Source organism: Diadema setosum, chromosome 19 (genome assembly GCF_964275005.1).
Source record: "Diadema setosum chromosome 19, eeDiaSeto1, whole genome shotgun sequence".
Taxonomy (NCBI): Eukaryota; Metazoa; Echinodermata; class Echinoidea; order Diadematoida; family Diadematidae; genus Diadema; species Diadema setosum.
Window position 1 is genome coordinate 32,922,208 of NC_092703.1, and position 12,833 is coordinate 32,935,040.

Below are 12,833 nucleotides of genomic sequence, written 5' to 3' on the forward strand. Positions count from 1 at the left end.
ATATCTATTCTGTGAATGTAGTCCAATACATACGATGTCCTCCTAAATTCAAAGGAAGGCATTTCCAGTCTGTAGATATGTTGAAACTTGCAGAGGAATTCATTTTGGCGAACCAGAGCTAATTTGCATTCTTCTCAATTCCATAATTGTTTCCAAGTACAGCATTTTTACACGGCCGTTTGAAAGAGTCCCGAAAGAACTAGTATTACAATATTATCGATGTAAATCCTACAAGCAGCCCGGTTTATAATTAGACAATATGTAACGCTTCAAAATAGCGCATCTCTCAATCATCAGTTGTGTATTTTAGTATCTTTCTGAGTCTTCACTCCATCTTCCTGTTATTGTTATTACCTGCAGAGTTCATTGACCTTTGCTGGACGTTGAAAGGCCCGTGAGGCGTCCGACGACATGGACGAGCCGTCCGTGGCCCGCGAGGGCCCGCTGAGACTCCGGGGACGTATCCTCTGCTGCACCCTGTGGAAGAGGAGATACGTCGCAGTGCGCGCCGATACGAGACAACTAGCAATCTACGACAAACAGGTATAGTATGGTATCTTCAAAGGCATAAACACCACAAACAAAAGCGACCTGGGTCCCGTTTCATAAAACTTGTCATCAGTGACAACTGCCACATTTCTATGACAAATGTGCTCTCAGCCAATCAGATGCAAGGATTTCAGTAGCTTGTCACATCTATGACAACTTGTCACTGATGACAAGTTTTATGAAACAGGCCCCTGAACTTATTGTATGACTGTTCTAGTTGTGTGTACGTATGTACTTGCATAAACAAATTTATACGCTTGCACACTATAATGAAAGACAGAGCTGGTGCAAGAATACCTCTGCCATTTCAACACTCTGTCTTTAGTACTGTAGTTAGTGGATATTCTTCCTCTCTGTATGGAGGCTGATTATATATGAGCACCGGTAGCGAAGATGGCGAGTGTTACAGAAAGACATTAACCAGGACCTTATTGCATAGAAGCAGGGAGGTGGATCTCTGCCACCTCCCTGATAAAAGTGTGGTACTTTTACAATGGTAAATCTGAAATCAATGGTAACAAATACAGCAACACTATTCTTTATTCCTATTCCTATACCTATAAAGGCAAAAATCACTCATGGTTATTCACTGATTGCAGAGCTCCCGGGTTATTGTAAAATATTATTACCAAAATTTTTGGCGACGTGGCCCAGAGGAGTTCCAAAAGACAGAATGACGGGAATTCACACACGTCGAGTCCAGTTTAGACAGAAATTGGTGCATTGATAGTCAATTTAGCAGGGTAATAATCAGCTGGTGTAGAAAGTGATACGGACTAAAGCACTCGGCACTCGTGAGGGCGCTATTTATCGTCAGTGGAGTGAAGACGTATCAAGTCCTTGTGGGGAGAGGACTGTCCGGACACAATGTAGCCTAATCATCTTCAGCCTCACGATCCAAAGGACCCGAGTTCGATTCCCGGGTCCCACTGAGCAATGTTGTGTATAATCATACCGTCCCCTCTAGCAAGAGGCAAAACACTCTGTCCCTCGAAAGGACATAAAATGTCACAATTCATTAACGTATATCAAGATCCCGTTTTAGTCAATTCAGTTCAATTCAATAGTTTATTTATTTCCATCATTAAAAAAAAATGATTCTAAGCGGTACAAATTGTCGTACAAAGTACAAATTTTCATGCGTCTGATAAGGACAGTTTCTTCGAATACAGTGTAAAATTGTATGCACGAATGATATTATATATATAAAAAAAGAAACAATGCACACTTTGTCATGCACATACTTCATTCATTCATCGCAAAGAGCAGGGTGTTTAACCCGGCGAAGTGGTCCCGTCTTACATTCCAACTGGACTCCATTGAAGACCAGTCATTGCAGCTGAATATGGGCTACCATCGATCTTCTCGGATGGAAATGAAACAAATAATTTTATGGTCGTCGAATTTTTTTAATGACCATATCTTGAGGCAGCCATCACTGGAATGGAATGTGGTGGTCAGGTGTTATCGGCCATCTAAAACAAAGTGATACAATAAAGGATCTGTGAAGTGTGGTCAGTTGGGACTTGCCTATTTTCCAATAAAAGACCGTTGGGTTGATTTATTTAAGAAGGGAATTGGAAAAGGACATCAGGGATCTATCTTGTATCTTTCAACATTATCAGCAGAGTCGGAGTGAATTAAATGATTGCTCTTGTAGGGTATTATCCGTAATCAATGAAAAATGGGTAGTAGCGATAAGCAAAAATTACGCAAGTTAGATTATAATGTGTTTATGCCTCTATTATAGCAGAACAGAACAAACAAAGTAAATGAGAAAGAGCTGAAATGAAACCATGACAGTATTGACAATGAAATTGGTGACCTCATCGGGCCACCAAAACATACCTTTTCTTAAAAGGTTGTTGCCCGGCATCTATATCTAGTGGCCCTGCTAACGTCGAGTCTTGTTATAGGTGTATTTCAAGACCATAAGAAAGGCAAAAACCCAAATATACATTATGAAGGGAAAGACAGTTCGTGGTCAAATAGAGCAAGAACTCTCGTTACAGCCCGTCAATTATGGTTATAGCGCCATCTCCCTGCTACTTTGAGATAGGCCGACAATGGTGGTTATTATGAATGTAAACAAGAAACAAATATCGATATGTTTTATAGTATGTTTTTTCCCCTTCCACAGGGTGTTTTATTTATACACATATTCAGAAAGTGGCATTTACAAATGATTTTTTAAATACAAAACAGAATAATAATTCGATTATCGACAAACAGTGGCCTACTGCACTTGTACATATAATAAAATTTCTGTAACTTTTTTTACAGCATATAATTTGTATCATTCTTTTATTTTATTGGCAGAAACAACCCTGAAAACAATTTGAATATAATGTAATTTTAATTAAATATTAAAAAATACTTAATAGATAAAGCCCTTTTTTTCACAAAGTTCTTTTCTCTACTATTCATTTGACTTATACATTTTTCCATCTTAAAATAACATTTTATCTCAGATATTATATGTTCGAATGACGGCACGGTTTTTTTTTAATTTCGCTGAAAAAATTTCTCTTCTTATAACAATCAACATACAGTTTAATGCACTGTTGTTGAGACCATAAAATCCGAATAACTTATGTTGGTTTGTAAATACAATTTTAAAGTATGTTACAATTTAAAAGTATTTTACTATTTTAAAGTATTTTACTATTTTAAAGTATGTTACCCTGACAACCTCACATGTAAAATTTACCCAGAATTCCTCTTCGGAAACATACCCAAAATAAACTCATCAATACATAGCTACCCTATCCGTCAACAATTATAATTAACATTGAATGAGACGTGTAGAAAATCTGAAGCATTCTTGCACAACCGATTTTAAATATTGATTCGGTGTATGATTGGATATAAGTTGTTGAATTTTCAAGTTGATGCAAAATCTTACTTCGAAAATGGGTAGTTGACAAGGTAATAAGCCTACATACGTACCTGGAAATATCACCTTTTTTTTGCATGAAAGGTTAAAGGGACTGTACAGTACTGGTTGAGATGAAGATTCAGGTTTATAACATTCCTAAGTGAGATAATGAGACACCTCTTATGAAATATGAGAGAGCATGTAATTTTAAGAAGGATTCAAAGTTTATTTGATGAAAATTGGTTGTCAAATGGCTGAGATATCCAAAAAAAAAAAAAAGTGATAATGATAAAAGGCGACAGGCCGTGCCTTTTATTAGGATCTCTTTGTTTCACCTTGTTTTTGGATATCTCAGCCATTCCAAAATCGATTTTCATCAAATAAACTTTTGATACCTCTTAGAATTGCATTTTCTTTGACATCTCAAAGAGTGGTTTCTGAATATCTCGCAAAACGTTAAGAGCTAAATACTCACCTCAACCAGAACTGTACACCCCCTTTAAAACATAGGCCTATTATGTGATTATATAAGCCTGTATATTTTGTATGTATGTTTCAAAAATATATGATAACATGGTAAGATAATGATATATATATATATATATATATATATATATATATATATATATGCGCGCGTGTGTGCGTGTGTGTGTGTATGTGATTATGTTTGTCATTTTGTCCGGCGAATTTATTGCACACTGTACGCTAGACAGGTCATTATACGCATTCCCATATCTATTACACACAGATTAATGATTGTTATATTATGAACAACATCGTCTCTACGTAGGAAAGATTATGTCAAAACGTTAATAGAGATATGCAAAGCCTTTTCCATGTGCTTACTGCATGTAAATCCATGATTTATAGTCATGGTTAATTGTTAATTTAACATTTTGCGCTATTTGAACGATATTTCTGCTTTCTGCGACTTTCTGTCTTTAAAGGGATCGTACAGTTTTGGTTGAGACCTAATTTCGAGTTTCTAACATTTTTTGGTGAAATAATGAGAAACCTCTTATGAAATATGAAAGAGCATGTAATTCTATGAGGAATTCAACATTTATTTGATGAAAATTGGTTTCGAAATGGCTGAGGTATCCAAAAAAAGAGCGATTCTAATAAAGTGTGGGACCCACACTACGATCGCTTTGTTTTACTTTGTTTTTGGATGTTTCAGTCATTCCAAACCCGATTTTCATCAAATAAACTTTGAATTCCTCTTAAAATGGTATGCTCTGTTCTATATCATAAGTGTTTTCTTGGTATCTTGCAAAGATTTAAAAGCCCAATTCTCATGTCCATCAATACTGTACCATCCCTTTAAGCTTGTTAGTAGGCACAGAAAGCCAAGATACCCATGATTACGAATATCACTGAAGTGTTTTCAAGTATACGGACCTGAACGGATGTTGTTCACAATGCCTCTCCTTTACTGGAGTGAAAGATTATCTTAAAAACAGATCAGACATTCATGGGTTTATTGGATAAGATTAGATTTCGTCGGAGACATCGGTTTTGAAAGCACAAATCAACCTTTTCATGAGTGCGTGCATTTCTTCCTCTTTCTTTTTTTCATTAACAAGGTATTCATTTCAGAGTGTATGATACTTCCCTCTGTCTTTTTAAGTATTGAGTCTCACTAAGCATTAAGTGGTTTAATCAAACTTGTTTATAGCATTAAGATATAGGATACCTTAAAGGGATGGTTTAGTATTGGTGGAAATGAGAATTTGGCTTTGAACTTTTTTTGAGATACCAGGAAACCATTTATGAAATAGTACAGAGGATACCATTCTAGGAAGAATTCAAAGTTTATTTGATGAAAATCGGTTTTGGTATGGCTGAGGCACCCAAAAACAAAGTGAAACAAAGCGATCATAATAAAAGCTGGGTCCCACCTTCTCTTAGGATCGCTCTTTTTTGGATATCTCAGCCATTTGAAAACCAATTTTCATCAAATAAACGTTGAATCCTTCTTAAAATTACATGCTCTTTCACATTTCATAAGAGGTTTCTCCTTATTTCACTTAAGAATGTTCAAAACATGAATCCCCACCTCAACCAGTACTGTACAGTCCCTTTAAAGGGATGGTTTAGTATTGGTGGAGATGAGAATTTGGCTTTAAAAAATGTTAGAAATCTGAAGTTAGGTCTCAACCGAAACTGTACAATCCCTTTAAAAACCAGCATTCATTGCCGATTTTATTTTTTTATTTATTCATTTTTAGGTTGCATTATTTAACTCGAGACAACTCAACTGAAACCATTTATTCTTTATCAGAGTATAATGTTGTATTTTGGGATAAGTGTTTTCGTTTCTTTGTTTTTTTTGGGGGGGGTTTTGTGCTCTATGTATAGGTTTTATTCAAAGAAACTAAAACTGAAACTGAAACTTCAAACTGAAGCAAAGGGATTTCGAAAGATGATCATTCAATACAGTACTGTAGCGGACATAACATGGTGATGAACTCGTTTCCTAGAGATTCTAAAATTCCCAAAAACTCTAAACTGAATTCACCGGGTTAGGCCTACCGTACTCAGTTGGTCAATATACACTGGAACGGGGTCAACAAACTAGAACTGATCCCTCAAGGAGATGTATTTGAATCGGTGACATGACATTTGGACCTGCGACGGTTTGCTCCGGTCTTATTTTCTCCAAGTTGTGATAGGGTTTTTAGGTTTAATTGGTTTGATGTGAGGATTAGGATTAGGATTAGGGTTATGTGTGTGGGTACTGTGTTTGGCTTAGCGTGTAGATCATTAATGGGAGTAATTGTCGCAGGAGCAAATGCTATGGAACCATTTGAATCTTGCTAACCTATTAGATTATAAATGTAGACTGCAATGCCCGTGAAAACTAAGGGTGTGTGTGTGTGGGGGGGGGGGGGGGATGGAGAGGGTTACCATTGACCCTTCCCCCCCCCCTCTCTCTCTCCCCCTCCCACTCGACAAAACGTTCTGTGTCCGTGGGCTGAGATCGCTTTCATTTTTAATTGTTACACATCCTACGAGAAAAAAAAAATGCGTGCATGCATTCTGCTTTGCTGACAATGTCTACAAGGATGGAAAACAAAAACAAATAACAACACAGCACGGGGGCGCTGCTCACGGTCTGATTTGGTGCATGCATATTCATGAGTATGTTAATAAACTGATCTTTCTTCCTCGTGTCTTTTTGTTTTCCTGCTTCCTCCTCCTCGTCCCCATCCCACCTCGGGCGGGCGGGCTCGCTGTCACTTCATCGCGTGGATGCCTGCCTCATCGTCTGCCCGTGTACCGCTGCCCATTCGTTTACGTGTGCTGGCTGGCTGGCTGACGAACACGTCCCATTTTCACGCGAATGCGACAAAAACAACAACTACCCAACGACCCGGGATAAAAGCAGTCGTCTGCGAGCACGGCGAGAAAACGAGGGGAGTGTCTGATCATTCAGTTACGACAGGTCGTCGAATGCAAAGCTGTCGAGACGAGCAAGAAACGGCGCTCGTTCTATCTCCAAAAGAGCGCCAATGCTGGGGCAGGCCGAAAGGTAAGTGCTCAATATCACGGCTCTGATTTGGGGTGTGTTTATCTCAATCTTTCATTTCCAGTGATTTTACAAATCTCGTGAGTTGCTGCAAACGTTAGACAGATGGGTTCCTCCAGTAGCACCTTTGTATGCGAGTGAATAGGTTTGGTAAAACGAAACGGAAGAGTAACCAGATATTTGACGCCCGTCTCCTTTTAAGGAATGATTAAACTCTCAGTGTTTGCATTTTAATTACTGAAGGCATCGTTATCCACAGAAGACGGCTCGTGGGATATGTGTATCGTTCGCGCGTGCGTGCGGTGTATTATTAGTATCCGTTTGTTCGCCGTTCCCTCCATGTCGGCGCACGACACAAAGCTCTGATTGCGTGCCCGTATGCTAGCTAGCACATATGTCATGCACAAAATAATATGAATGTCCGAATTCTCTTCTCTGTAAGCATGTTATTAGTACTCGAAACGTTTTGTCTTATCCTATGTGCGTCCGTGTACGAGTGTGATATCTGGCGTGCATGTGTGTGTACGTATGTGTGTGAGTATGTATGTTTTATGGGTAAGAGTGTGTGCAGGCCCAATACGTATAAAAGTATAAATATATCAATGTCATCGCTTTGCCTTTAAATTAGATTTTTTTTTTTTGCTTCCCTATCAAAGAGAGGACTTTATTTCTACGCCTTCTGTAAATTATAATTGATTATATGTTACAGCAAAATATTGACGTATAGTTCATTAACATCAGGCAGAGACAAATTAATGTAATAAAGTACAGAAATGACAAACAATAACTCAAAACAAATTCAAATACATAAATAAACCTGACTTGATCGTGCAGTATGGACGAACAGATAGCGGTATTTATGATAGCCAGAAGGTGCAGATGACCGCCATGTAAGACAATTTGCTTGAAGAAATGCCCGACCTTGATAGTGACAAGAGGGCTGTATGAATCATAAATGCTGCCTGAGGTTCCAGAAAGTGTAATAAAGTGCAAGTGGTGCTTTTGCGTGCATGTGTTTCAGTGAGGATGCACTCGAGCACACAGCATTGTATGACCAGCATTAGTCATAACAAAATTACTCAATCAAATTTCATTGCGACAAAATATGCTTCTTAGACATGTTAGAGACTGATTTAAATGACAATACAGAATATGATACAAGATTTTGCACTTTTAGGAATTACGGTATTCCAGATAACCCGACCGTTACGAAGTCGAATTGATTTCTGAGCTTATAAGAGCCATGAGTTGCTTAGATGAAAATCTTGAGAACGACAGGTTTGATATGGATGAATATGTTCATTAGTAATCAATTACACATCATAATTGAAAAAGGGGAGTAAAGCATGGACGTGTTTAAACATTGATATATCGTTTGGTATAGCAAGTGAATGTCATGAATTGAATTGAGATAACGAATGATCATGTAGTGTGAACAAAGAAGGAGAAGAAGAAGTAGGAGAAGGAGGAGGAGGAGGAGAAGAAGATTGAGGGCAATTTCCAAGGGTTTTTTTCCCCTGAAGGAGAAATTTAATCCGAGTCTCTACACAGCAGCCGTGTGTGCCCCGCCCCTTCATCCTCGTTGCTTAGTTCTTCTGAGGCGGCTAAAAAAGCCATGAGTCCTGTGTTGATTTCTAGTTAGCAGCCATCAGTCAATATTCATTGCTTCCATGACGGCAGTGTAAAACAAGTAAAAATTGAATTCTAGCTATTTAATGTTTATTTCGGTCTATGACACGTTCTTCCAGACATGATTATTATTCCCTTCGGCACGGCTCAGAAAACATGCAACAACAATAGAAACTGATTCTGTGCTCGCAAATCTCCCTGCTCAAACGAGACCCTGACTGGTTTTGTGTGCATTGCACTTTCTCTATGGACAGATCGAATTGCTCGTATCATATTTCTCAGTGTCCTTAATCAAATACTGTTAACCTCAGCCCCTTTTCAAGTAATCGCATAGTTTCATAATGAAGTCGTTGATTTTTACATAAACCTTGCATGTTGGATTTCTCTCATCTTTCAAAGACCTTAATACGATATTATTTCCACGAATTGATTTCACCAAATGCTCAATGATGGCTCAAGTTCAGTTACCAATATATACGCACGTATTGGCAAGTGAATGTGATATCACCGTTGTAAATTGTAATTATACACCATTCCATTAATTATGCCTATGACACTTTACAATAATACTGGAACCGGGAAATTGATGTTTTGATTTCATACAATATACAGACAGCCAATTCTTATCACTATCACTCAAAGAAAAACCGCGTCTTGCATGGATTTTTCCGTGTTCGATTGGTGTCTAATGTAAAAATGGCAGGAGATGCGTCAAGCACTAAAATATACCATGTGTATACTAGTAAAAGACCAACTAGACAGTAAGTCATTGATTCCACTGTTGAAAGTTGTCCGTCGGACGATTATTGCAAACACCTGTCAGTTTATCCAACATGGAAAGCTGCTCTCAAGAATTACCAGATATAAAAGTATAATTATGATAGGTCATAATACCCTCACCATATCTGACCCGCGACATGGACAGCAGCCTTTAAGGACAGCAGTGACCTGATGGTGGTTGTTCCGGGAAGGACAATTATTTACCAGGAAAAAGTAGTCCGCCTATCAGGGATATCTGCCCACCATGACAGATGGTTCCAGGACATCTGACCCGAGTGGCAAAGGCTACTAGACTCTCAGACAATTACCGCAAGGCGGTTGACCTGTAAAGAAACAGCTTTGTCTAGGACTATTGGCCTTAAGAAGAGTATATAACAAACAGGCCTTTTATACACGTCTACATATTGGTCATAATACATCTGACTGATCCATTGAGGTCAGCTGCTCATCAGGACTATTTTTCTGGGATAGGTGGCTCGCCAACAGATTCCCTGCAGGACTGTGTCCACTCGTACTTGCGGGACACGTATAGCCCACACATGAGGACTGTTATCACAAAAATTTTGGCCCTCCAAATATATACAGCCACTCCCCCGGACATGTGCACCTAAGAAAGTTATTCAGTAATGCTCATTCTATTGTGCTATCCATCAACAATGGGAGGCCCTTCAAATACTATACTACAACCACTCCCCCGGACATGTGCACCTAAGGAAGTTAATGCCCATCATCTAGGGAATCTCGTGCTGCCAATCATAATTGGGAGGTACTTATAGCACAATGATCGTCGGTATTTGTCTCATTGTGGACAGCTACCCACTTACCATGACAACCCCTGTACCTGACTCATCATGGACAGTTCTTCACCAGGACAGTAATCCATGACATCTCACTCATTGTGGACAGATCATATGTACAACGACAGTAATGCCAAGGTATAATACTCAGCATGCCATGCACTGATAGTCAATTCTCAGACAAATATCCTTACAAGATTTGTGGATAACTGCCCAGGAGTTATTTTATCAGGAAGATACCTTTCGTCATATAGCAGTTGACAGACAAGGAGTTAGTCATGTGGGTATTCCTCGTTATGTCCGCCTTCTATTAGTACACACTTGCCTACATGTTTATCTTCCGTGTGTAGTGGCGATGTCTCTGACTGCTAAACCTACACCACAGTACAATATAGGGAAGATCAAATCACGAACGTAGTCAGTGACTTTACATTCGCACGTTTGAAGTGTTCAACCACACCTGATGTGGTGACCTGTTTAAGGAAGTCAAAATCGATATAATTTGTAGTGCCTGATGTTGACGATGAGTTTTTAAATCTGTATCAAAATGACGTGACTTTGTGATTGTTTTTGTGACGCCGGCATTTTGGTGGTTTTCTTTTTTATCCATGTTGTTTGCTCCTTGCCACCTTACCGAGTGCTTTCGTGCCAACCAGGAACTTACTTGGCTAAATTCTGGAGAAATTACAGATAATTACACGTAGGTGGGTTAAAGGGTGAAGTGGTAAGAACTATGTAGAATACAATTCGGCAGCACAACCCCATAAACAAGGAAGGAAAGAAATAAAAGAAAAAAGGAAAATTACTATGAACTGCAGCAAGCCATTGAACTCGATATTGTTCAGTGCCGTTTTCGTCATAATGATATAGTGGCAAATGGGAGGACGAGAGTTTCAATTCAATTCGTCTTTTTGTGAGTGAAAAGATTCATTTCGTCGAATGAAAATGACAGAGTGACAGAGGCTAATACAGAGGTTAAAAGAAAATATACCTACTCATCCATGTTCAGCAGCTAATTTCACTATGGTTTTTATAGTACAAAGTTCCTATTATTACTAACTGTATTGAGAAGAGTTTTGTTCCATGTTCCTAATCACTGACGGGGATGAATAAACAGAGTGTAATTATCCCGAGTATCAGTCTTTCTCAATATCAACGTCACGTTTTGATCGCCACAGTTTGGGCATTTTTTTTTTAATTCTTGAGCAACGAACATAGTTATGACAAATGAAAGACAAAGTTTGCAAGTAATATGACTGAAAACTGGAAAAATAGTCTATCTAAAAGGATAGATCTGGGTGTTATTATTAATAATAAAAAAAAAAAAAAAAACGTATGGCGTAGAGTAGCAACAGGGATACGGAAGTTCCCCTCCCTGGTAGAGAAAAAAAAAATGCGTATCACCATGGTAATGCTAGAATGCTAAGAAAATATGTGCGTGATCGCCATCATAATACGCAGAGCTTGACTTGGATGACGGCCCTAACAAAAATAAACAGGAAAGGAGTATTCGCGTACATACAGCTACAAAACTTTGCCATAATAAGCATATTGAACACATTGAAAGGTTACCGGAAGACTATGTGCCAAATATTTCTTACGTATAGGCTAGCTTGGGGAGGTTAGTGTGTAACTAATGTGTGACTGAGTGTATCAGTGAGTTGTCATTGCGTGTATATACATTTTTCAGTTAATGTTTAATGGATGCGTGTGTGAGAGTGTGTGTATGTGTCAATAGTGCAAGATAGGGCAAGTGTAATTGAAGCTGTATTCTTCTGTAAAAGTCTTTGACCAATGAAGAGGCATGATAGATACATGACATGTGTCATTAACGCCATATGAATCGAAACTAAAAGCAAACACACAAGGCGCAGGGGTTTTTTGTCTCGACATGAGAGATATCCTCTTCCTATTTTGAATGTTGATATAACGACCAAGCAGTTTTGCGTTGTGTGTATACACAATAATCACTTCTCACTTTTAATGCATGGACTGTGCCCAAAATGATTTGTCAATCAAGCCACATATGGGCTTGACCCCCCCCCCCCCCCCAACAAAACAACTACCGAAATGGCAACAACAAACAGACAAGAAGCAAACAAACAAACAACGAAATATGACGCTCCTAAGCAATTGTATCGTATTAATATCATCTGTTTGTAATCCCGAGTAGTGTTATTTTAAAGTCAAAACACAGCAGAAATAGACGACTTAAGTAGGCCTAAACGTACTTATCGTGAAGAGTCCAAGTGAGTGACCGCAGTGACGATAATCATAATTATCGAGAATCGTAATTAAAAGTTTGCGACCTTAATTCATACTTCCTTGAAGATTGAACAGCAGACGATCGAAAGTCGGCTGTTTGCTTGATCGATTCAGCATAAATGCAAAGAATCGAATCTCTGTGATTGTCACATGATTTACTTTGTGATTATCACATGACTATCACCTCCACAAGAAAATGGGTGAAACTTAATTGTGAAGTTTTTTCTACCCCTGCCAATTATTAGCTATCGATTCGAAAGTTAATATAGAACGCCCCCATCGTTCGAATAATCCGGCACTGAAAACATCTCATTAAATCTTTGTAAATGGTGTATTGTGACACTCGGGATGATAGTACAGTATGAAAATTCTGGTCTCGCTTCAAGGCTCACCTACGCTCACC

The 12,833-nt window shown here is 38.6% G+C and overlaps 1 protein-coding gene across 1 annotated transcript in view; it reads left to right on the plus strand.

Moving 5' to 3' along the window:
* The first annotated feature begins 411 nt into the window (after positions 1-411).
* LOC140242784 (uncharacterized) overlaps positions 412-12,833 on the plus strand; it is a 32,004-nt gene continuing 19,582 nt past the window's right edge. The window contains exons 1-2 of the mRNA XM_072322543.1: positions 412-543; positions 6,819-6,962. Coding sequence (XP_072178644.1) covers positions 412-543; positions 6,819-6,962 — 276 coding nt within the window. The remainder of the gene's footprint in view (positions 544-6,818; positions 6,963-12,833) is intronic.